The 25456-nt window shown below is 40.8% G+C and overlaps 1 protein-coding gene across 2 annotated transcripts in view; it reads left to right on the forward strand.

Annotated features, from left to right (window-relative positions):
* Nucleotides 1-25456, forward strand: part of stat5a (signal transducer and activator of transcription 5a) — a 60907-nt gene that overhangs the window by 23597 nt on the left and 11854 nt on the right. For both annotated transcript variants that reach the window (XM_086086877.1, XM_086086887.1), the window contains exons 2-8: nt 12560-12697; nt 15289-15445; nt 16340-16429; nt 17997-18171; nt 19684-19814; nt 19911-20062; nt 25035-25190. In XM_086086877.1, coding sequence (XP_085943003.1) covers nt 12570-12697; nt 15289-15445; nt 16340-16429; nt 17997-18171; nt 19684-19814; nt 19911-20062; nt 25035-25190 — 989 coding nt within the window. In that variant the 5' untranslated portion in view covers nt 12560-12569. The remainder of the gene's footprint in view (nt 1-12559; nt 12698-15288; nt 15446-16339; nt 16430-17996; nt 18172-19683; nt 19815-19910; nt 20063-25034; nt 25191-25456) is intronic.

Below are 25456 nucleotides of genomic sequence, written 5' to 3' on the forward strand. Positions count from 1 at the left end.
CTCGCTTTCACCTTATCTTTTGAATTTTATCCAAGTGGTATTTTTCAATTTTGTCACTGTGCAATGAGGGCCAAATCTACTAAAGGTTTTCATTACTAACTGCGAGGCCAACCAGATTGCATCCCGGTGTGCCAGTGTTTTTTGCGCATATGTAAATGAGGAAATATGCGTATGTAGCGATTATTTGGGTTGCCGTAATGGCGAACGAGAAATTTAGACGGTACTGAGGGGAGTTGTAATTTCCTTAGCAACCTCTGGGGGCACCACGTTGACTTTGCTTGTTTATAGAAGCAAAATAAACGATAAAAATCCTATTATCATGTATTCATAATCTGAAGTTGCTACTTTCGTTAATCATGGAGTTCTTTGCTTTAACAAGAGAATTACTAATCCACTCAGTAAACACAAATGATTTGGCAAAAATTTAATTTCTAGACAACAAATTTATTCAGTAAACACACACATATATCGGTCACAGCCTAACCTATTCATGAAACGGAATTAAAAAAAAGTGAATCAAAGGTAAAAAGAAAACATGCAATCTAACGAACTAAGATAAAAAGGGAATGAAAAAAGGTAGATGGGGAATAGAGATGGAAGCGTTTTGACCTGTCAACCCTTTTTTATTTGAATAAAAGCATGGCTCAAGTGTGGGGGAAGGAAGCTACGTTGTACGTTGTCGCTCTTGGCGTGTTCGGCTACCACGTCTCTTGTGATGGTCAGGAGAAGTTCATGGGGCAAGAGGCGAAGAGGGACAAGAGCGAAGAAGAGGGGAAAGTTCCTTCGCGCACTGGCTTTTAAACTTGTGTCCCAGGGGGTCAAGCAGTGGTCCCGCCTCTTCCGTACGCTTGAAGCAGACTTGGTCAACTGAGACCAAGCTTTTGGGATAGCATTTGATAATTTCTGATCAGACTTGACAAGCCAGATGCTTCATTTATCATTCAGAACACATTTGAAACATTACCGCGATCATCATTATTGAATCCGCTAAGCTTACTAATTAGCTAAACGTAGATCGCTGCAAAAGTTACACACATCATTCATTTGAGATATACATACAGGTTGTGTACAAAGATAAACAACAGAAGTCACTTGATGTCAGTCAAGCACATAGAGTCCGTTTATGTCCCGAATTATGTAGACTTCAGATTAATTACCAGCGGCAGGATTCTTGAGGATAATACCGCTAGTGCCCGCTGGAGGGCACTGTTCTACCATATAACTTCCAAGGGGCGTTGTTTCCAAAAACACATGGCTGATTCCTGTGGATAGACCAGACCATAAAAGTGGTCTGGGGACTGATAAGCAGTCTTATTGCTAGTCTGCTTGCTAAACAGGCGCTGAGGTATGTGTTTCCTGTGGGTTGTAAAAACGAAATCCAGTCCCTGCTGGAGGGAAATTCAAAGAAATTCCCCCCAAAAATGTAGGTTGTCGGGAAACATTCGTTACACATATATACTGTATATATTAGGAGTGGGAATTGCGTAGGTCACGATTCAATTCGATGCCGATTAATCTTAATAATCTTAAAATGAATTGATTATTGCGGAGTTATTTTTTTACTCAAATTTAGAAATAAATAATCAGTAAACTTATACATGTAAACTGCACTGTAAGATATTTCCATCAAAAATGGATGTTTAAACATCGATTCAGCCACATATTGAATCGATTCGAGAATTGCGCACTGTAATATATATATATATACACACACATACCGGGGTAATTTTACGACATCAGCCTACATGACTTGATGTTGCCCGGGCTGATCCCAGAGGGGGGGCATTGTGGACTGAATGAATAAATGACATCATATTCCTCTCCACTCACTACAGCTTAATGGCGCTTAATGAGGAAAAGGCTTATCTCCATGCATGTTTACCGACAGTCCCGCTTTTGCACCTCGTCGGTCCAAGCTCGCCTTCTGATCATTTCATCTTTCACTCAACTGCTACTGCTATTATTCTGGTATTCTTGGTGCAAATCCAGTATTATCATGTGTGGTAATCAAGTGAAAATTGCACTCAACTGTCAAACTTTGTGGGTGTTTTTTGCACCGGTATATGATTAGAGGTAGATCCCTAGTGAATAGGGCATTAAGAGGGAGCAAACTGCACGTGCAAAAGAAGAGCAATTGGTGGTGCTATCTGCGGACACAGTGCATTCTTAGTTTGATTTAGAATTATTGTATTTTGAATATTTGTCCTTTTGAATATTAGGTAGTATTTTCACACTGCAGCTCAATTTTTTTTTCTCACAAGTGCGACATACATATGGGACATGGGCCTCTTTCATATATGGATATAAATTGGATATGTATGTGATCCATTTGCATAATGAATGCTTTTCCTTCGACCTATACATCATCAAAAGCCCAATATGCGATCCGCGCGTGCGGGCTAGAGTGCTTGAAAGGGAGACAATTGACAATCGTTCGTGAATCTGCATAGTTTGTTTGAGTAACAGTGTTGACTTTATATTTGAAGTCATTGATTCTCAAAAATGCTCCGTAAAGACAATTATTATTACTATAATTTTTTTGAGCATTTGAAGACCATTGCGGGACTTGTCAACACGGTAGCCACTCAGAGGGAAGGATCTATTTATTGATATCTATACCAGACGGCCACTTGCTTGAAAATGTCTGTTGCTTCTTTTTTAAACAATGTCTTGGGCAACTTGTTGCACTGTTGCAGTTTGAAGTAACTAGTTATCTATACTAAGATGCATCCATTTTAAGATGCGTCAACTGGCGTTTCCACATGGTTTAAATTTAGTTTTAATTGTTAAACTGTCAAAAGTGCACTCGCTCTAAACAGTTATTGTAAACAAATCGCCGGTTCAGGTGACGTCACAGTCACACCATTTCATCAACTGAGTCTGCAAATTATAATTAGATTTTTTATTTGCCACGCCCCACTCAAATAAATGAGCAATTTACGACCCATTTGTGCACAGCTCTAATTCTAAAAGTAGATAGATTGACAGATACGAGTGATTTGAGTTATAATATAATATAATATAGTTACAGGCACCACTGTATCTAGAGCGTCGCTCTATTATCTTTTCACTTAACTCTTGCGGCTGTGTATCTGCCTCTCATTTGTGCCGGACATTTTGTCGTAGTTCCTATGGCATCCTCATTGACTCAAATAACAGCCCACACGTGAGCGCCCGTTTTTCACGGATGATAGCTGAAGGTCAACACCGTATCAAAAGATGACCTTTTAAAGACAGCAATGTGTCTATTGGGAAGCAGATGACATGGTGAGTTAGCCAACCATAACACGTGTTCCTGCTTCTTGTGAGCGTCGTTAAATGGTTTTCCACATTAGAATGAGAGTCAAGAAGAGACGGCTGCGGGTTTGGATGGACACGTGTCTGCATATGTACACGCTTCTGGGTCCATTCGTGCTGATAAGATGCCGAGCTAATGAGATATTTCCGTGATAGGACATGGGCCACATTGCTGCAACGTATCCCCCGGCCCTGACTGGCACAACAGTTTTCTTTGAAAAGCCTCTTTTTTTCTTGTGGTGGTTCTTCTTCAGAAGCCTTTTGTGGCCTAATTTTCAGCTCTCAGACACATTTCAGGTCATGTGTCCCCACACTACTACAAGAGCCCTCTGTCCTCCTCCCGTGGTGCTTCAATTAGATAGGCTAAGCTTGAACTGTATTATTGCTTTGAACCTCTGTGGCGCGGTCATCAGTAACCTTTGCGGCTACTTTTCCTCTTCAAGATAAGTGAGATATATAAAAGTGGACCACGACTGCTGGCTTTCAAGGAAAAATGAACATTTTATAGGTTGTGCACAAGTTGTATCCCTGGACTGTCTGCCCACCCATCGAATGTGAAATGTAAACAACAGTGAAAGTCGCAGTACTGTATTTTTGATCTTATAGACTTCTCAATGAAATGAGGAGGTCGAGGAGTGTCCCCTCATTTCCCCCAAATATTTCTATTACCTCTTCCAACCTCGCTACTCTGGTGATATGAGATGAAAAAATAAGTCTGACGGATTTCTGTTGCTGTTTGTAAACAGCTCATTTAAAACTGACGAAAGAGGAAGCCGAGGACAGCATGCATGTCACATTTGTTTATGTAATGTGAACAGTACATAAAAAGATCGGGTTTAATAAAAAATCCGAATTGGGCATCGCGCTCTGCAGTCGAAAATCAACAACACGTCACAATAACACACAGGGTTCGTCATTATTTTTGATACTTTGTCGGCTTAAACTATTTTTTCAGAGAGTTAGACTCCATTGATATTTGCACTTTCATGTTTATACACACTGTCTAATCCAGGGGTAGGCAACGCTGGACCTAGGGAGCAGCAGTCCTGCATGTTTTTATGTCTCCCTCTTCCAACACAGGTGAGGATCGTTAAGGGGCTTTTCCAGAGCTTGCTGATGAGCTGAACATTTGAATCACCTGTGTTGGAGGAGAGATAAATCTGAAACTCTCCAGGACCAGGGTTGCCTACCCCTGGTCTAATCGAATAAAGGACAATTAATTTTCATTGGTGTTGATGCTTTAAGAAGTGCTTACTTTTAGACATTTTGTTAAACATGGACCAGTAAAACCAATGAAAAGCCAAAACTAGGGAGGCACGATAATATCGGTGGCCAATAATTATCGGCAATTATCCACCAATTTGACGTCAAACAGATAAAACAGATAATAAAGAAAGCTGCCGATGATAATACCCATGCCACGTTGGTGCATCTATTGTGGTTGTGGCTCAAGTTGTGCCCAACTCCTCAACCCCTCCCCTCTCCTATGGTGGTGTTGCATATTTGTGACGTCATAATGCGCACAACCTTGTGTTCACAGAAGATGCATCATGGCGACATGGCAGTCGCCAGTGTGCGCTTTCTTTTCTGTGTTGCATTTTGAAAACATGACTGTTTTGTTTTGGCAAACTCAAAATGAGTTACTGGTTGTCTTTGAAGCAGACATATTAATAAAATGCTGCTTCACTTGAAAGTATATTTGTATTCAGATTCATTTTGCAAACAATTAGCAGCTTACTTATCGGTTATCGACATCGGCACTTCCGAAATTATTTGTTTATCGGTATCGGTTGAAAATAGCATTAACGTGCATCCTTAGCAAAAAAAACGTCATAATCTTTACACAATCAAAGACATATTTTGTTATCTTATTATCTGCAAAACTATATTCCTCAAAGAAAAAAATGTTTGTATGATTTGTTCTTCCTTTTTGAAAAACATTTGTACTTTAATCATACACTTTTTTCTTTTACCGTACTTAAGCAAATTTATTCATGCAGTTGGCATTTGTGTTATGATATATCACAATTAAATCAGATCATTTATTTGGCCCAGAGCAATGGTTGGGAGGAGTAATTGCTTTATTATGTTTGTTTTCTTGGTTTTCCAGTCCCCATACTACTAGGTATGCACTTTTTTAAATGATACAACATAATAATTGTTTTAATCAAAGCTACGGCTTTCAGAGCCTAGGGCATTGGGGAACTCTAGGCTGAGAATTACTGTGATAGATAGAGGTTCTTCTCGGTGATGGCAAATTCTTGCGCTATTCAATTAAAATGTCTTATTATGTACCAGACCTCGGCTTGTATAAAAGTTTTGAATATGACCTCTGAAATTTTGTAATGAACTCAAAAATGAATGAGCTTTCGACACAATAACAAAAGGGTGTTGTTATGTATGCATGTGTCATCTCAACACTGTCATTAAGGAGAGCGCTCGGAATGGTGGGTGGCACCTCAAGTTTCCTCACAGGAAGTGTTTACATGAAATGAATGGCAGTTTTCCCTGAGAGGAAGGAGTGGGTGACAGCGCGCTTCAGTTGACGTTTGTTTTGGGGGGTTTTGTGTTTGCTTTACCGTATTGCGAGTCCCTCTGCGGAGGAATTAAAACACCTCTCTCTCTGCTGGGCTTTAAACGCGCGTGTGACATGCCACCGCCGTGCCACGAATGTAGCACGCTAATGGGAGACAACACAGGTGATGGCCATTTTCTTTTTCTAATGTAACATTTTGGTTAGAATTTTCTCAAGACTGCTGCTTAGATGATGTGCCCCCCTTATAAACAAGATTAACTTGGATTTTTTATTGTATTTTTTATTTTTTAAGGAAAGACATTTAAATTGATAATCGATTGAGGCTCCACAGGAGTAAAATGGGATTCTTTAATTGAATTGAAATTTGTTTGAGAAATTGAAGATGAGAAGATCTTGAATGAAATGTTGCTAGGCATCTCTAGCGTTTCTGTGGTGATGTTTTGTCATTTCCTTGCAGGTCATTATCACCCTTTTTGGAAAAATTTCTTCTGCCTATCGAATGTTGACTGTCCTTTTCAACCTTTTATGATAATGTTTTTTAGGGCTGCACGATAATATCCTGATAATTATCAGCAATTATTGAACAATTTGATGTCATACAGACAAACCAGATAATAAAGAAATCCACCGATAATAATAGACTTGCCGCGTTGGTCCATCTATTGTCCATCGAACAATTATCGGCTTTCTTATTGGTTATCGACATCTTTTAAAATTACAGTATTGGTTAATCTGTATCGGTTGAAAATAGCATTATGGTGCATCCTTCATGTTTTTGTAATTACTTAAAGCTATCAGTGGTGTCTATCTAGTGTACCTCAGCCTCTGTACACTTTTTGTCCTTCTTCTTTCTGTCTTTTTGTGTGTTCCTGTGGACACACAAGTACGCACAACATTGTATGGAATGGCAACCTTTCACAATTCTCAATTCTCCTGATTTATAGTGTTGTCTGAAAAAGATTAAAATGTTCTCAAAGTAGTATGGATTAGCAACATTTTAGTATAGTGTGCTCTTTGTATGTCCTTTTTTGACCAGCGTTCAATTATCTGTGCTCGTGCTTTCCAGCGCTGGACCCTGTGGATCAAATCTAAAAAAGCACTTAGTGCTCTCTATTCGTGGACAGCACAGCTGCGTTGAAGCGTAGCAACTGGCGCATCCTGATTTCCGAGCTGACGCAAGCCTTGATGCGCTTGTTTGGGAATTTGGTTCATCTCCCTGCGCCATGCTGGGCATCCGGCGTACTGAGGGCATTTCCTTTGACATGCAAGCAGTGACCTGACAGTTAGGTGGCTGAACGCAGACTAAACTTGATGCCGACTGGAACCATGTCTAAGTTTTGGCGCATGCATTCTAATCCAATTTTAGACACAAGAAATATTTTATATACAGTATATACTTATTTAGTTAATTTGCTAGAGAAGTAGGGAATCCGGGACCGTGTGCAAATGACATTAATCTGGAAGTAAATATGCTTTGCTGTGTTGCTCTGTGTGAGACATTTTCCATTGGCAGGAAAACACATACATTATCCACTACAGGGAACAATACATACACAATTCAATTTACAGTAACGTAAAAAAGTCAACCGGCACCAGTCCACCAGCTTGTTTTTTTTTTTTGTTGTTTTTTTTAATACCAATATACTGTATACAGTACCAGCAGCAAGATAATTAGACTTCTATGTGAGGCGATTATACACAGATAAACATTTCTGTACCAATCATATGTGCAAATACGCATAAATATAAAATAGAGTTGTGGGATCGGGCCTGAGCAACACTTTAAGCGCGTTTCTCTCTGCTGTGTGCAGGCTTGCGAGGGTGCGCGCACGTAGCGAGTGTTGCTTTTTCGGCAGGCTTCGTCCAATGTTACAAAATGTTGGAAAAACACTCGTCATGCTCTCTCAAACCCTATTCATACTCTCAAACCGTTTATCTTGTTGCAGAGTACCACATGTTTCAAGTTTGATGTCTTTATGTAGCAAAATGCTTTCAGGGCTCTACACTAACTTTTGCACTGGTAGCACTGGTCATCCTTTTTCAGGGACATATAGCATGATCGTTTTTGCTGATGTAAAGTTGTCTCAATTTGCATAGCGTAGCTTCAGATTATGTAAAGACAACTCAACATATAGCTGCAAAAAAATGTACTGTAATAAAATTTATCTGCAATAAAACAGGTTAATTATTTTATATTAGCCTACTTTAAAAAAAAAAGAAAAAAAAGAAGTGAAGAACTAGAATAGAGGATGGAAGCCTCGTAGATGATTAGGTATTGTAAACACATGTGACTATATGGACCATTGATTGTAATAAAGTAAAAACAAAAAAAACTAAAAAAGTGATTTCATACCCATCATTCTTCTTATTAATCTATGCCAGCTTTTATAGATTGATAAAAATACAAAAAACACTACATGTTATAGATATTTGCAATTATTAACGGTCAATGCATTGTGGACTTTATTTTGTGTGAGTTTGAAATGTCCAAAAGTATTTGAACGCAGCTCGCGGCTCGCCGAACGCAATGTTTACGCTCCCGTCAGTGTCTACTTACTAACGCCGGAGACTTGTGCCATATCATACAATGACAGACTAATTAACTTTTTTAATTAATTTCTATCTGTTTCCGTTTTGCAGCAATTAGCATTAGAAAATAGCTAAGTTTCATCATTATTCACAAATCTATTTAGAATTGTGAGTAAATGAGCCGTTTTTCAACATGGCCCTGGTTGGGCTCTTTTGCTCTGCTGCCACCTGCTGGCCGTTTGTGTAATAACTACCATTTCTTCAACCGTTCTTTGCAGCTTAGAGGCTGCGTCAAAGCCTTCTGTATGCTCTAGCATAAAAACGTTTTCTTTTCTTTTTTTAATCAGCATTTTATGCCCGATGATGGGTCGGTCATTATCATTCTATATAAAAGCAGTTCAAAATGAACACTAGCAATGTTAACTAATGTTTTTGCAACAGACTGAAACTAAAGCAGCAAAAATAGTCACCGGCTTTGTATGCGATGACTACACACAGACCAACAATATACAATACAGCACGTCCCGTGTCTCCACGCTATATATATGCATATCATCATTAGATTACATGTTTGTATTTAGGATTATTGACGCCGTTTCTATTTTAGTAGGAAAGAAAACATTGGTCAAAGATGAAAGTTTAACAAACATTCACTGTTGCAGTATGATCAGTGTGGACCAAACACAGGGTCACCTTTGGGTGCATTCCCAGTCGAGAATAATTGGAACTGTCGACGCGGTTTGGGAGTTTTCTCTGAATGAAGACACCACCCCCGCGGGCTCGCTTGTCCTAGTCATCAGATCGGCCAACGACATTTCTCCAGTCATGGGATGACAGTCCATTTGAAAGTCTTTATTTTGTGTGCGTTTGCTGTGAGAAACAGACTGAAAGGACTTCGTAGTGTGTGCACTAACCACTGCCGGCACCACATTAACCACAAACATTCCCCACACACTCATTACGCGCTCACTACAAGTAGGCGTCTTGACGGTAAATCAACCGCCAAAGTGACCCCGACACAAAGTTCCAATGCTGCGTTTCATATTACGCCACTTTCATCATAGCGAAGTTGTTGGAAGTGTTTAAATGATTGAGTTGTTTTCAGTTTGGTTGATTGAAGTCAGGAAACTAACCTGGCAATAGCCAAATTGATAATTGTGATTCACTCAAGGGAGTTCTTCACATTTTCAACCCGGTACTTCACTTGGCAGATCCATTCGGGAAAGGAGGGACATTCTGTACAATACTTCAAGGTGATTGGACGATTCCCAATCTTGTGCACATTTGTTTTAACCAATCGCGGCAACGGATTAAACGACTTAAGTCTCATGTTGGGGAGGGAAAAAAAAGCACCAACATCTTTACCAGATGCGCCTCTCGCTGTTCAACATTCAACAAGGAAACGGTCAGCAGGGTTGGGGAATCCAGGTTCAGAGAGAACAAACCCTGAAACAGTTTGACTTTAGCCACAGGTGCTTCTACTCAAAAGGTGCTTCTCTGAGCTCGTTTACCTGCCAGTTAAGTTAGAAGCACCTGTGGCTAAAGCCAATCTGTGGCAGGGTTTTTACTTTCTGGACTTGGACCCAACCCTGTTTGTCCATTCATTCATCAATCCATTATCCAATTGTTGTTGCACTATGGCGGTCGGAAGGTCGGGAGAGTGTATTTTATAGATAGAGATATATAGAGAAATGTACAGAGAGTAGTGTGTTTCGTCTTGTGTTGCCCCGCTCGTGTGTCGTTCTGCCAGTATGTCCACCCGTTTTGTTTCAGTGTGCCCCTTTTTCCGCCACTTCCCTCTTCCGTGTGTGCCATAACATCAATTTGTGCCACCCGGCACGTTTTAAAAGTATTTTCTTACATTTATGAAAGACCTGGCTTATTTCAAGGCTTCACAGAAAGGCTGTAACCAAGATTTAAACCATGGACCACAGAACTGTGAGGCAGACGTGTCAAGTTCAACCACTCCCCATTCCCTTTCCACATCATGAAGAAGAAAAAAAAAACAGTACAGTAATTTCTGGACTATAAGGCGCACCTGACTATAAACCGTGCTAGCTAAATTACGGGTACTCGAGTTTGTCACACATATAAGCCGCACCCGACTGTAAGCCGCAGGTGTTTTAATGTTACCGCACCGGGTTCCCTCTATTTTATTTTCCATAACGAGGGCGCAAATTGTCTCGCTCTAGTTCTGTCTCTCCTACTGTATTTGGGCTCACTTGGTTTGTTTTGCTCTGCTTGACGCTCTTGCGCTTCCTTTTTTAGTGTGCCCCCTTGTAATATGGTGGATAAGCCGCACCTTTGTATTAGCCCCAGGGTCGAAAACAAGTGAAAAAATAGCGGCTTACAGTCCAGAAATTACTGTTATTATCTCAGTTTCCAAATTGTATTTTGTTGAAACACAGGCGCTATAGAGCAGTGATTCTTAAAGGGATAGTTTTGACATGAAACTGTATGGCATCCTCACCTACAGTAGTGTGCATCATTCAGCACTGACTTACCGCTGACAATGTCCTGTGACCAGAGATCTGGTCCGGTTTTGGTCAAGGCGAAAGTAGTCCGGCTAGTTGGCCGGGGTCACGGAAATTAAGAGTTTTTCCTCTAAAAAACTATTTGTGTTCAAAAGAGTGATACATTTGCATCACAAACCCGCAAACTAGAAAAAAAGTCAGACTCCATTACCGCCTTGGCACTATTTTTCTGTTCGTATATATCTGCGCGGTGCGCTGCATCCAGTTGGCAGACGCGCACAAATCAACAAGTTGTTTGGAAGTGTTTACCTGATGCGAGAGAGCGAATGGAGAGCGAGAGCGATTAGTATATAACTCTACGATTGTACAAACTTTATAAGCTAGTGTAACGAGCTGTATTTTTTCATTCCCGATTTCATTAAATATGGCTTTGTAAACGGAGGAAATGAGGCGGAGCCAAGAGCCCAGTGCGTGGAGTGTGGATTGACCACATTGTATAACGTTATTTGCTAATAATTTTATAAACCTAAACTAGATTTAATTTAGTTATTAAATACAAACAATAATAAGTCAACATAAATCATAGTTTCTGAATGGGCCACGGGCCACTTTTTACAGGAAAAGTTGGGCGGCTGGGCCCCAAGGTAAAAAAGGTTAAGAAAACCCCTGTTATAGAGCATGAAAGTTACAGTTAACTGTACTGTTCCACACCCAGCCTGTAGGTGACACAGTCTCGCGATATTTACATGAAGCCAATTGAAATGAAACTGAATGACCAAAATGAAAGTGCTTAAAACCTTACTCGGAATAAAAAGCTGAATGCGAATGAAATTTCATTCAGATCCACAGGGGTGCTACTGTATTCCTTTTGCCAATCTGAACAAGCATCATGTAAACTACTCATTTGGAATATAGCCAAGATGTACATCTTGCCCTGTCTGGATGTAAATGCGTAGTGATTTTGTCATTAATCACTTGAAAATGGCCGCATTCTACCTGAGCTTCTCTGGAAAGGGAGAAATTAGTAGCTTGTTTTTAAGCTGTAGTTTCAAGCTGTCGCTCTAATTAAAATGTTAAAACAATTGCAACTACTGTGCTCAACAGTTCTCGATTTTGCTAAATCACGTGACGTCAACCTCTGTTTTCTGATTAATGTACATCTAAATGGCCTATTGGAATTGACCAGAGATCATCAGTCAGATTGACAAAAAGTCTCCATGTTAACCTGGTCCCTCATAACAAAACGCATGAAAAAGGAGCCATGTCCGAAATTTGACAGAAACCTGGCCATTTTGATTTGAAGCAGTCTTTTCTGCTGAGGTTTGCCGTCAAACTAAACGCAAAACAATGAGAGTTCCACATGAATTTGAATATAACATACCCGTGCTTTAGAAAAAGGCAGTTTACAGTGGGTCCAAATGTCCTTTAATGCGGTGATGTGATTATCTCCCCCCTTGCGGTTTGCGTCAAACCAATTAAGTCAATATCTTACATCGTTTCAGTTTTTAAGTGATAAATTCCTTCTTCCTTGGCATATGCCGGGGAACACAAAGAGACTTTAAGACTGTAACTTTTGGAACGCATCCACTTGATTCAATTACCTCCGGATGCTTGCTCTTCTCATTAACTTCATAGTTTCTTCCTATTTTTGTTGTGCTTCAAGCAAGTGACCTCAGGACTCCCCGACTAACCTGCCTGTCTTCTCTTCTCTTCTCTTCGGAAGGGTGTTGAAGATGGCAGTGTGGATCCAGGCCCAGCAGCTCCAGGGAGATGCTCTCCACCAAATGCAATCTCTCTATGGTCAACACTTTCCCATCGAAGTGCGACATTATCTGTCACAGTGGATCGAGGGCCAAATGTGGTGAGTCTCCAGAGCCATTCCAGGACAATTCACACACACATTCTATTGTTGGCCCTTTTTGGCCTATCAGCCCTGAATTTATCACGCACGAACTCAACTCTGGTTTAGTTGACTTGAATGATCATTTATATTGCACGGCCAAGGGGCTAATTCCGATTCAATGCCTGCATCAGATTTTTTAAATTCTGTATTTTTCCCCCCCGCACATTTCCATGTACGTTTCGACACTGGTAGAGTTTGTAAATGCATTATATATGTTTGAAGGTAATTGCTGAAAACGATCAAAGACCGAGAACACTATAGCAGGTATGTATGTATGTAAAACGCAGTCTAAACGCGCATGGGTGGAGTTTTCTTTCTTGTGGTATTTTCGTAGACTTTTCGGCAGTAGAACTGGGTGTAATGGCCTTTTGCGCTGTTGTGCGCTTATGTGGGATGGAAGAAATCGTTTTCCCGGCCAATCGTAGCGGCCTTCAAAATTTTCAGGGGGATGAGTGCTCGGAGCACAGTCGACCCGAGTACACCCGGCCTGACATGGCGGAAACACAAAGAGACTCGACTCGCTGGGGTCCGTGCGTGATATTGGCAGATAAACTTCAAGCTCTCCCCGTGCAGATGATGATGTGGGCAATTTAAAATCACCTTGCACCCACGACATGTGTTAAAAAAATATATATATATGGAGCCTCTGTACTTTTGGAGGAAAAACATAATGTGCAAAAAGTCAAATTGCTCCAGAGTTCATTGCAATGCAAAGATTTTTTGGAGCTTGTATCACTTAGACATGCCTTCACAGCCCTTGTTTTGCACATTGTTCGCAATCATTCCAAGTTCATAAAAGGTCCTTCACCAAAGTCTGCCCAGAAAGCATTTTCCAAGTTTGAGTTTTCGTGATTGCATGCGGGCAGAAAATGGCAGCAATGTTTTCTAACTCGCCGTAAAATACAACAAAGCTCTTCATCGACTCCATAATGTCACGTCAAAAATGCATCCCCTGCAGCCAGTTTCACTTGGCAGCATTAAATTTGTAGTCTGTCATGAGTAAACGCACTAATAAAGTATTTGCAAAGCATCCCTGAAAAAACACAGGAAGTCTGCCATTTTAGTTTGAAGTGGCTATTTTCGGGTCATATGAGCCATTTCCATGGGTCTTTTAAAGAGCAGATTTGAGCCACATTTACTTGACAGGTGGGTGAGGCTAAGTTTGTCTTGGTGACATAAAAATTCAAAGATATGTCTACTATGGGTCGACACAAAAAAGTCATGAGCCCATACTGTAAAATACATAGGAAATCTACCATTTGTCTGCATTTTCAGGGAAACTGACTCAAACTCAGGTGTAGCCAGTTTCATTAAGCAGCATGAAACTCGGTTGGCAGGTCAATCATAAGTAGACTACCTGAAAAGTCTCAAGATATCATGCCTAATAAGACAAAAGAAGTCTGTCATTTTGTTGTCAAGCGGCCGTTCTACGTTAGTTTCCAGGAGCCAAATTTGCACCTGACACATACTTATATTTTTGGGTCAATGCAGATACCGATATTGGAGGTTTAAAAAGGATTAATGTATCGGATTAATGTATCGGATTAATGTATCGGATTAATGTATCGGATTAATGTATCGGATTAATGTATCGGATTAATGTATCGGTTGAATATATGATATATTGACCAATTTCTGATATATGGAATTGATATACACAGGACATGACATGAACACAGATTCTTATACAGTAATCCTCAAAATATGAGGCAGAACACTAACCTGGCAATAGCCAGATTGATTCACTCAAGCGAGTTCTCCAGAATATCAATCTGGGACTGCTCCGCGTTGATTTGCTCGGGAAAGGCAGTACATTCTGTACAATACTTCGAGCTGATTAGACGATGCGGCATTGTGCACATTTGTTTTGACCAATCACGGCCACGGATGAAAATGGCGTTTGTCGAAGCGCGGGGAAAAAGCACAAACATCTTTACCTTACCAGCAAAAAATGCACAAAGCTCCTCTCGCTGTTCAACATTCAACAAGTTAACGGTGAGTAATTCTGCGAGAACAGAATTAATTGCAGCGTCCATTCGTCCATGTTTGGTTTGTTTATTTGCCCCGGCGTCAGCGCTGCCTTCCTGGTTTCATCACAGCTGAGCTGCATATCCCGTCCCCAAACACAATGTCGCTCTGTGATTGGTCCGAACCTCAGTGGAAAACAACGGGCTCGGTACAAGATATATTCCTGGGAGTTTGTGAACTCACAAATACCGCAGAACACTACTAATTCAAATTCATGTAGTCATATTGACTAGCTGAAAAGTTCCTTTGTTTAGCTACTACACATCTCCAAGCAGCTCAAAACAAAATGCAGAAGTAAACATTAAAAAATAATAATAATACGTTGACTGCAAACAAAATAGGAAATGTGGTTACTTATTGACCGATGCCGATAAAGCTATAATACCTGAATTGGCCCTCCGAGTCCTCTGTCTGGCACACATGCCAACTTTTACATGTCCACGAAAGGGACTGCACTATTCAACTAGCACCTTATGTTTACCATTTTAACCAATTGGAATGTGCCTGTTTGCCTCGGTCAGGGACAACATCGACTTGGAGAACCCGCAAGAGGAGTTCAAAGCCAAGCGCTTGCTGGATGGGCTGATCCAGGAGCTGCAGAACAAAGCGGAACACCAGGTTGGCGAGGATGGCTTCCTGCTCAAAATCAAACTGGGACACTATGCCAGCCAACTCAAGGTAAGTCGTGAAGATGCTGGAAGTGAATAAAATTCTAGATTGCTATAGTTTTACCATGAAAATGCCAAATCCTGTTTTCTTTAGAGCGGTGAAAATCCATATTAAGCAGCCACATTTGATAGTATAATTATTTTATTGAAACAGTTTCTCTTGTAGAACAAGCCGTCCCTTTTAACATCCCCCTTGTTGATGTTTTTTAGAAAGTGCGCACACAGGAGCACCAAATGTTTCAGAACAGTTTGTATCCACTGCAAGGAAAAACAAGAGGACAGTCCAAGTGCAGCCCTTGGTAGTTAGCCAGCGCTGCTATTTATGATCCCTGCTCTCAAAATCCATTCTTCTCTTGCCTTCTGCTCGCCTCCCGGAAACCAGGCTGTGAAACTGGGCGAAGGGGGATTGGCTTTGCTAAGATGGATTCCCGGATATCTGGCGCCCTTAATTTTGCTTTGGGGACTTTTTTGGTGTTTTTTTTACATTGAAGATACCGTTACACCTCCAAAAGCAAATCGCAGGGCACATATAGACAAACAATCATTCGTAAGCACATTCACACTTATGGACATTTAAAGTATTCACAGTTTTGTAAAAATGAAAGCAGACCGTGTTTGATTTTGGAGGTTCCAATTTAATGGGTGATGCATGGAAATCCAAATGTAATTGTCATCAGATGAACGTGTAAAACACTGCTCAGGGCTCGTATGCTAATAATCGCTAAAACGAAGCGCGCCGCTCTTCAGAGACGGAAGTCATTAGGCTACTTTAATGGGCTCGGCGCAGGGCCCTCGAGAAGCTCCTTTATGCTTCTAAATTGGCAAATGCGGAGCGCGGCGGCCGCTCGCCTTGTCAGTGGATAACAAGGCCTTAACCACAGCACATGTTCTTCTTGTCTTTCAGAGCACGTATGACCGATGTCCTCTGGAGCTTGTGCGCTGCATCAAGCACATCCTCTACACTGAGCAGCGGCTCGTGCGGGAGGCCACCAATGTGAGTGGATGCGCGCTGCCAAGCTGCACACAAAATTTATATATCCATACATATATAATACTTACCACTTACAAACTTACTCAGAAGTCTATGGAAACATTCTGTCTACCATTGAAAAAAAAAAAACAACAACAAAAAAACGATGTAGTCAGCACATGGCTAAAACACCCAAGGAGTTGATCATGGGGAAAAAAAGAGTAAGGTTTTATACTGGCCAAGGCAGTCTTTTGACTTAAATCCCATGGAGTATAAATTCTTCCTGCTGAAGAAAGACTAAATATCCCCTGGGCCCCCAAAAAACAAACAACTTAAAGAGTCCGGTTGCTTTTGGTGGACGCACAAAAAAACTGTGCAACCATGTAAACCGAGCACCCATTAACGCATTCACTTCCAACCATTTACACTAAAGCAATCCCCTTCGCTCCCCTGCTATAAAATCATGGAACCTACCAAAAGAAAGATTAGAGTCTCTTCTTTCATCAAGAAAAAAAAAGTACATTTCTATCTGTTTTTCAGCAATTAGCATTAAAATATAGGTAAGTTTCATCATTATTCACAAATCTGTTTAGAACTGTGGGTAAATCAGCTTGTTTGCAACATGGCCTGGTTGATCTTTTATACTCTGCTGCCACCTGCTGGCGGTTTTTTGTAATAACTACCATTGATTCAACCGTTCTCTGCAGTTGAGAGTCTGCATCAAAGCCTAGTGTAAAGTAAAGTAAAGTATACAAATAAAAAGAAAACGTTAAAAAAAGGTGTAAATACGTCTTTGGTTCACTTAAAACATTTAAAATAGAACGTATTTATAAATTTTTGGGAGCAAATAAGTTAATTTCTTTGAAAATTCACATCAGCAAATCTCTTGCAATTTCTCAGTAAGTAGTCCTCCAAGTGCCGTACAATCAAACACATGTTGTATATTATGCGCAATGTGCATGTACGTGTTTGATTTCATTTAGGGTTCCTTGGAGGTTTTATTTGTTGTTAGCATTCTAGGAACATAGTTTGTTTGAACCAAACCAAATCACACAAGTGTGAAGCTTCACCTTCACAGTGGTTTGTGTCTTTTTGACCTAACAAACTGGATTAGCACAGCAATCGCACCAGTTTGTTTTTGAACCAACCAAATGAAGCAGGGTAAACATTTATTTCACAGCAATCATTTCTGCAATGAGCCACCACTAGCATGGAAATCAAATATTTAATGTTTTATTGCAAGCCACGAGTTATGAAAGGCATCGAGCCAGCAGTGCGTGAACATCTGACTCTCTGTAACTCCTGGCGTGAATTGATTTCCAGTCACAACGCGCCTCCTCTATTAGCATATGTGGACTGATGAGCAGCTGAGGATTCAACCCTGTTTTCTGACTGACCACAGTTATGCAACGCTGCTCTGTCTTAGACTTGCAATTATGGATTTCACTGTCACGAGTTCATTCCAGGATCAGTGCACCGTGTCCATCTTGGTTTCTTTCCCACTTTCTCAACTTAGCTCTGCTGTTTTCTCAAATGTCAATCTTCCAAATGATCTTTCTGTCCTGCCGGCCCCATCCATGCAACTCAACAGTCCAGCTCTCCGGTGGGCGGAATGTTGGACAGCATGTCTCAGAAGTACCAGCAGATCAACCAGGCTTTCGAGGAGCTTCGCCTGCTCACCCAGGACACGGAGAACGACCTGCGCAAGCTCCAGCACAACCAAGAGTACTTCATCATCCAGTACCAGGAGAGCCTGCGCATCCAGGGTGAGACATCATGTCGAAACCTACAAAGTCAAATCATTTCCTTAATAGCATCCCTTTGAATGTTTCCTATGAGTAAATAATGTAATTTGAAATAACTTAAAGGTGTATTCAAGGATATTTTGTTGCTGCGTCTTCCGAGTGGATCATCTTAACGATTGGTTCTCGATCCCGTCAATCAATCTGCCTTAGCGACGTCGTGCGTGCTCGTTCCTAGCTGCGCTTGGAGTGTTTGTAGTATTTAGCCGCTAAGCTTCGGATTCAGCCGTTCATCGTAGCTACACCGATCTCACCGCTTACTTGGAAAATGGCTGAGAGCTGCAAAAGAACATCCGTCTATGAAGTGAGGCCGGCTCCAGACTGATGATAATTATTTCGCACGTTCCAACATTTGATAGGCGTTTCCCCCGGACGAGCAGGAGAACTGGTAGGATGGTCTTCCACATGTGCAGTTTTACAACATGGCAACCGGTCAACCGGACATTTGGCTTCTACTTTTCGAGAAGATCCTTGAATACACCTTTAAAGGTACATGTCGCAAGTTACCGAGTTTTTGCAGATTTGCGATCCCTCTGGCGAAAAGTGGAATGGAAGCCAGCGATGTGCACGCGCCCGGAGTGCCGAGACGTTAGTTAGTGGTAGTTTTATTGTGCATTGCTTATCATAAATAGACCCTATCGCATTTTCGTGACGAGGTTTTACCTTTTTAGCAAGAAGAAAGCAAGCTGTGGGTCCCGTTTCATCCTCTTAGGTTTTCCACCTACTCCAACATTAACGCTGCTCCAATATTGATCCACGTCCTCCTGCGACGCTTGTGCGACTTCAGTTTTGCCTTTTCTGTCACACTAGACAGTGTTATCCTTATTTTTTTTATTAATTTGTGGACAACTCCCGTTGCATGTCGCCAAACTTTCGGCCCGATGGTCGAACAAAACGAGCCACCGGGATACGGAGGGTCGCCCACCAGGATTGGTTTATTACTATTTTTACACACTTTCATATCTTCTGCGGCACACGCGTGTCTTTTCCACGGACTCGTAAAAACACACCCAAACACTTCCGCCTTCCCAGCGCTTCCACGGAGCGAGAGTGAGAGCGTGCACGCGCCTGACGGAAGAAACCTTAGAAATTCAGTCCCGAAACCCGATCATTATTTCACTCTACAGGCAAATAGGGGCAACAGCCATTGTGCCACAGTAGTGCCTCCTGTCCATTATACAATTCTTAAAACATGTGTGGGTAAAAAATATGGTTATTTTAACACACCAATTTGTATATATAATATAGCGACATGCACCTTTAAATTCATAGAACTGGAGATACCACTTAACTGCAATTTTCAACAACAAGTCTACAAAAACGATGCTTGGAATTGGACGTCATACTCGGCCTCGATGAAATGCATCAACAACAAGCACCGCGACCTTCCAGCTTTTATAAAATGTAAAAAGGCTCTGAAGTTCTTAAAAATCCATTAACTTTCTCTTCTTTCTAATTCATGCCCCCCACCCCCAGCTCAGCTGTCCAGCCTTGCCACACTGCCCCCTGCTGACCGTCAGTTACGAGAGCCCACCTTGCTAAGCAAGAGAGCCACAGTAGAGGCATGGCTGACAAGGGAGGCCAACACACTACAGAAGTACAGACTGGTATCCACTTGACTCTTCTTCTTTTCTTTTCTTTTCTTACATCTGCTGCACGAGCACCCCGCAAAAGGAAATGTTGACGCTGTTGTTGTCATGCAGGACCTGGCAGAGAAGCACCAAAAAACACTGCAGCTGCTGAGGAAGCAGCAGACCGTCATCCTGGACGACGAGCTCATCCAGTGGAAGAGACGGCAGCAGCTGGCTGGCAACGGGGGCCCGGCGGAGGGGGGCATGGACATCCTGCAGTCCTGGTGAGCTTCCGTTCCGCCTCCCGCTAGAATCAGTGCCCCGTACGAGGGCCACGTGGAGTCACGACGTTGGTGCTTTACAAGTTCCTAATGGACTATCGCTGAGTTGTTTGTGAAGTTACAGCACCCTCTGTTGGTCAATTTATTGGCACGTTTCGATTATACTTTGGGTCGTTCTTAGCCCCCTATGCTTGTTGTACGACCCACGTTAATCGACAGGCAGACGAAGTTGGTCGCATCGCGTTCAAGCTTCTTCTACAAATTCCCATTTCTCAATGTGTGCGTGCATTAGCGGAAACACACACACCGCCAACCCAACTCCACAATTAAACATCAGAAAGAGATCAATTGGTCTGACCATTGCCTCACCTAGGTTGCCCCTATGTTTTAACTGGACAAGCTGCAGCGGTTATCAACCCCATAATTCAGTTCTACCAGCAAATATTTTTCGCCGCTTATCCTCACTTAAGATCACGGACGACCTGGGGCCTCATTTATCAAGCGTGCGTACAAACGTTCCCACGCAAAGTGCGGAATTTATCAATTTGGACTTGTGTGTAACGACGTGCGTAAATTTATACACAGCTCTGACTGTGCGTACACACTAAGGGTGAACTGACCCACGGGGGTACCGAGGATTTCCCCGGTGGGCCGCCGGTCTGAAGGGCTGGTGAGCCGGGCCACGGGAAAAAACGAAATAGAAACAACGCATAGATCGGCACTAGTGGCGTGAGCAGGGGCGGACTGACCATTGGGGATTTCGGAAAAATTCCGTACGCTGATTTGGACCGGCGTTTATTATTATTATTATTATTATTTATTCATTTTTATTTATTTTTTGCACCCCTTGTGTTTTACAATACACATATGAATCTTTTAAGAAAATATATGTACAGCCAGCCCACTACTTTATAAATACAGGACGAGATGTTGTAAAGAAAGCTACAATAAGCCCCCAACGGCCGCCGCTTACGAGGAGCACACACGCGGCTGGCGCCTGGCGGAATGACTCGTTCAAGTCAGCTTCAAACACAAACGCAGAGCAATGCGTAACCAACTGGACAGTTTATGCTTCGTTGGATTGTCGCTTTGTGACCAATAATAAGCAGCGCTGCAGCAGCCAATTAACTACAAAGCTAGCAGCAGAAACATCAGCTGCTAAGGGCTCCAGTCATGGTGATGAGGTGGTGGTGACGTCATTGGAGGGGGAGGAGGAGGGAAGGTGTGTTGGCCTCATTGAAGGAGGAGGTGGAGGAAAAGGAACCGAATGAAGCAGGAGTTACTAGTAAGTGCACTTGTACAAACTGTAGTGGGCTGTTGTACTGGGTCGGCAATTGTCCTGTATTATGCCTAGAATTAACTGTTACACAATATTTTTATGTTTATGTTCCAAGTACAATAAAACCAGAATTAGGAGCCTATTCACTATTGTAGTAGTTTTGATGGCCTGATGAATTAGACGTCTATGTTTCTTTTTAATGTTATTGATTAGGCCTACAAGGTTTTTGCTCATCCAGACCTAACAGTCCTGTCACCAGAGTCCAGCTAAGCCAAGAAGCCAAATTTGATGTGACTCTCAAAGAGCATGTTGATGAATGCATACAGAAAAGCGAAAACCAACATGATGCCGGGACTAAAGGCAGAGGATCACTTGTTACGTTGTTCTCATTGACGTAATCTGCAGATTAATAAAAGAATGGGTTTCTAAAAAAGTAAGGGAGGCAGGAAGTTTTTCTGTGCAGATAGATGCCACACAAGATATGACCTCCACAGACTAGTGTGCTGTGATAGTAAGATGTGTCACTGATGTGATCCATGAGAGGTTCAATGGAGTGGTGGACTGTGAGTCATCAATTTTGAGGAACAACTCAGGATAGGATATGGATGTTTTTTGTCTCAATATTTTGATTTGATAAAGCTGATGTTATTTCATTTGCTCTTTTATTGAGTACTGCTCTTTTTGGTTAATTAGACTTTCTTTTTTTTTATCTGTCATCATTATAATTTGTACTATGCATGTATGTAATTTGACTGCCTTAGTAATAAAAAAAACTAAAAAAAAAAACGTAGCTACTATTGCATTCAACTGCACAAGAATTTTATTTATTCATTTATTTTACGTTTTCACCTTTAGATGGAGTGTTGCTTACTTATTTTTGCATGGATATCAGCACCACTTGGTTACATGAAGTTTCTGGATTGTTTTCCTGAGCTTCTAAATAACCCATTTCTGATGTTAAAGTTTTTGAAAAAGTAGTTCACATTTTAGTACAGTCACAGTAGCCGGTTTGGTTGATTCTGTGTAAATGTCACCGACAGGTTAGGATTTTCTTCTTCTTCTTTTTTTTTTGTGGCGGTTTAACGTTAACATTTGTATACCAAATTTAGTAAGGCAGGCATCAACATGGCATCCTAAAGTGCTTTGAAGGTCAACTTCATAAGATTCTCTTCAGTCTGTACCACAAAACTGATGAGACCTAAATTCACTGTCACCCCTTGTTGTTTTGTATTTGGAATGTTCGAACGTGGCAGGACTGGGGAAAAAATGGCCTTTGTTTCGTGCGCATTGAGGGCCGTTACAACTCAATTTCCCGGGCTGAATTTGGAGCCCAGTCCGTCCGTCCCTGGTACACACAAAACCCTTTGGTAGAACTAGTGGTGCACTGTAAAAAAATATATATTTTTAAAAAAAACTAAACAAAACTGTAATTTTCTGGCAGCTGGGGCACCACAAAAATACTGTGAATTCAAATAACAAAATTGATTTCTCGTAAAAACATTTTTCCATAACTAAAGTACTTTTTAACAAGATCGTATGTAATATAACAGTATATGACAAAATAAATAAGATTCATCTTTCAAAACATGGCCAATAATTGTTGAAAACTAGGTATTGGGCTTAAAACAGTTTGCTGTTGGGCTAATTCACTTATATAGCATTTCGCCTTTACGAGGCTCTAGTCATTCACCTTCTGATGACAGCATTAGGAGTTCAGTATTTTGCTCAAGGATGCTTCAACATCTTCACACTCTATCACTGACCCACGTTGTCACTGTTGTTTACAATTTAAGATCTCATGAAATGTATACTTGGTACTTGGTAGTGCTGATGCCTCAGCAAAGGTAGCATCCATAATTCCAATTCTTCACTTTGCGTATTAGTCACCCTCTCAAGCTTTAACCTTATCTCATTAGATGTGCTTTCAAAAATAAATGTTAATACAATAAATGCTACCATCTAGGACATTACAGAAATTGTAGTTATTTCCCTTAAAGAAAAAAAAGAAAAAAAGTCCATTCATAAAGAAATTATAGTAAAATTACGAATTTTTACTGTTAAATATAAATGTTTTTTCCCCATATTTTTAGTGTTTTAAAGTTTAATTTTATTCCAATTAAATAGCAGACAAATATTTGTGAAATTACGATACATTGTGAATGTATTTTAACAATCAATATTTTGTCAAAACCAAACAAAAAACTGAAATATTGTGTGTTTTTACAGTAACAGTGATTTCATGTTATTTTACATTAGGTGTGTAAAATCAAAGTTTATTTTTGTAAATTAAATATTTTTAAAATACAGAAAAAAAACTGTAAAATAAAAAGTAAAGTTCTGTTATATTAATTTTTTTTACAGTTTGGGCAAAAAATCTATATTGCAATATATTGTTGCGCTCTGTTACAATAAATAATCCATACACTGACGGCAGATAGCGATATTTTATACACACTAACACATAATGGACTTTCAGACAAGTCATGGAAGCTGGAAACATACTCAATGTAACACATACGCTAAGGCTAGTTTCAAAATGAAGCTTTACCAAATAATATATTGACGCCAATACAGTAGCCTTGGTGGGCATTACATTTTAAATCGACCTGCTCGACCGCCAGCTTGACTTCCCTTTTCAACGTTTTGACTTATATATCAAAGTTTTTATCATAATGCCATCCCAAAATTATATTTAATCACTAATTTGGGACGCTTAAAAAACGCTAGTTAATTACACCGTCATTGTATGACATGTATGCACAACTCTCCGACGAGTGTTAGCATTAGCAACAAATGCCCGGCTGGTACGGTGGCCCTGCAATGCAAAACGCAAAAAAGGGCTGACAAAAATAAATGAGTGACAGCTGTTACCTGGCTTGCTTTCTTTACTTCTTTTTCAATATCCTGGACCTAGGCTACTTTGTAATTCACTCTCCATGTTTAAAGGAAAGGAATGTACCTTAAATTGAACTTTTTCATTATAAAAAAAAGAAAAGAAAAGGGAAACGATAATAAAACTTTGCTTCATTTATTGTATAAAACACCTTTGCCCATTAAATAAAAAACAACAACATTTAACTAAAAATGCAAAATATGGCCTTTGAGATTTTAGGAACATTACTTGAATCTGTTAATACTTTGTTATTTTATACATGGACCTTGTGTAAAATAAGAATGTATCTGTCTCATATTGCACTTAAACTTGTGTTCCTAAATCCTAAAGGGCCACATTAGACATTTTGAGTTGATTTTTTTATTTTACTTTAATAGGCAAAAGTGCTAGACAAAGTACAATTTATCTTGGGGGAAGGTTTCTAATCCGAAAGAACAATTCTGTCTGTGATCTGATCTGAACTGTGACTTTTGTGATCCGTTGCTTTCACCATCAGTACTTAATCTCTCCTGTCCTGTTTGTGGGGGCGCCAACCCCCTAAATGGCGGTAAAGTAGGCGGAAGCAGTGGCGGAGAACTGGTGTCTAGACACTATTGGCGAAGAAGAACAGTCGGCAAGTTTCCACTGTCACTCACATACTGAATATCGTGATGTGTGTGTGTGTGTGTGTGTGTGTGTGTGTGTGTGTGTGTGTGTGTGTGTGTGTGTGTGTGTGTGTGTGTGTGTGTGTGTGTGTGTGTGTGCGTGTGCGTGTGTGTGCGTGTGCGTGTGCGTGTGCGTGTGCGTGTGCGTGTGTTTATTAGGTGCGAGAAGCTGGCTGAAACCATCTGGCAGAACCGGCAACAAATCCGGAGAGCGGAGCACCTCAGACAACAGCTGCCCATCCCGGGTCCCATTGAAGACCTCCTCAATGAACTCAACAGCACTATCACAGACATCATCTCAGCTTTGGTCACAAGGTAGCTAAAAAAATAAAAAAATAAAACATAATTGACCTCCCCCATCCCCTGATAATAATAATTTCAACCATAAATATACCACAAACTACAGTCCCAAAATGCTTCAATATCATTTCCAACTCATCTTACAACATGACTCTCTAAAAAAAAAAAAAATGGTGAGATGATTAATAGCTGCTCAGCAAAAACATACACATGTACACGGGCACACATAACAAATTTGGTCTGTTTCCCACCGAAGCACAAGAGATGAATTGGGGTTCATT

This window comes from Leptonotus elevatus, chromosome 1 (genome assembly GCF_054856555.1).
Source record: "Leptonotus elevatus isolate MCC_2025b chromosome 1, RoL_Lele_1.0, whole genome shotgun sequence".
Lineage (NCBI taxonomy): Eukaryota > Metazoa > Chordata > Actinopteri > Syngnathiformes > Syngnathidae > Leptonotus > Leptonotus elevatus.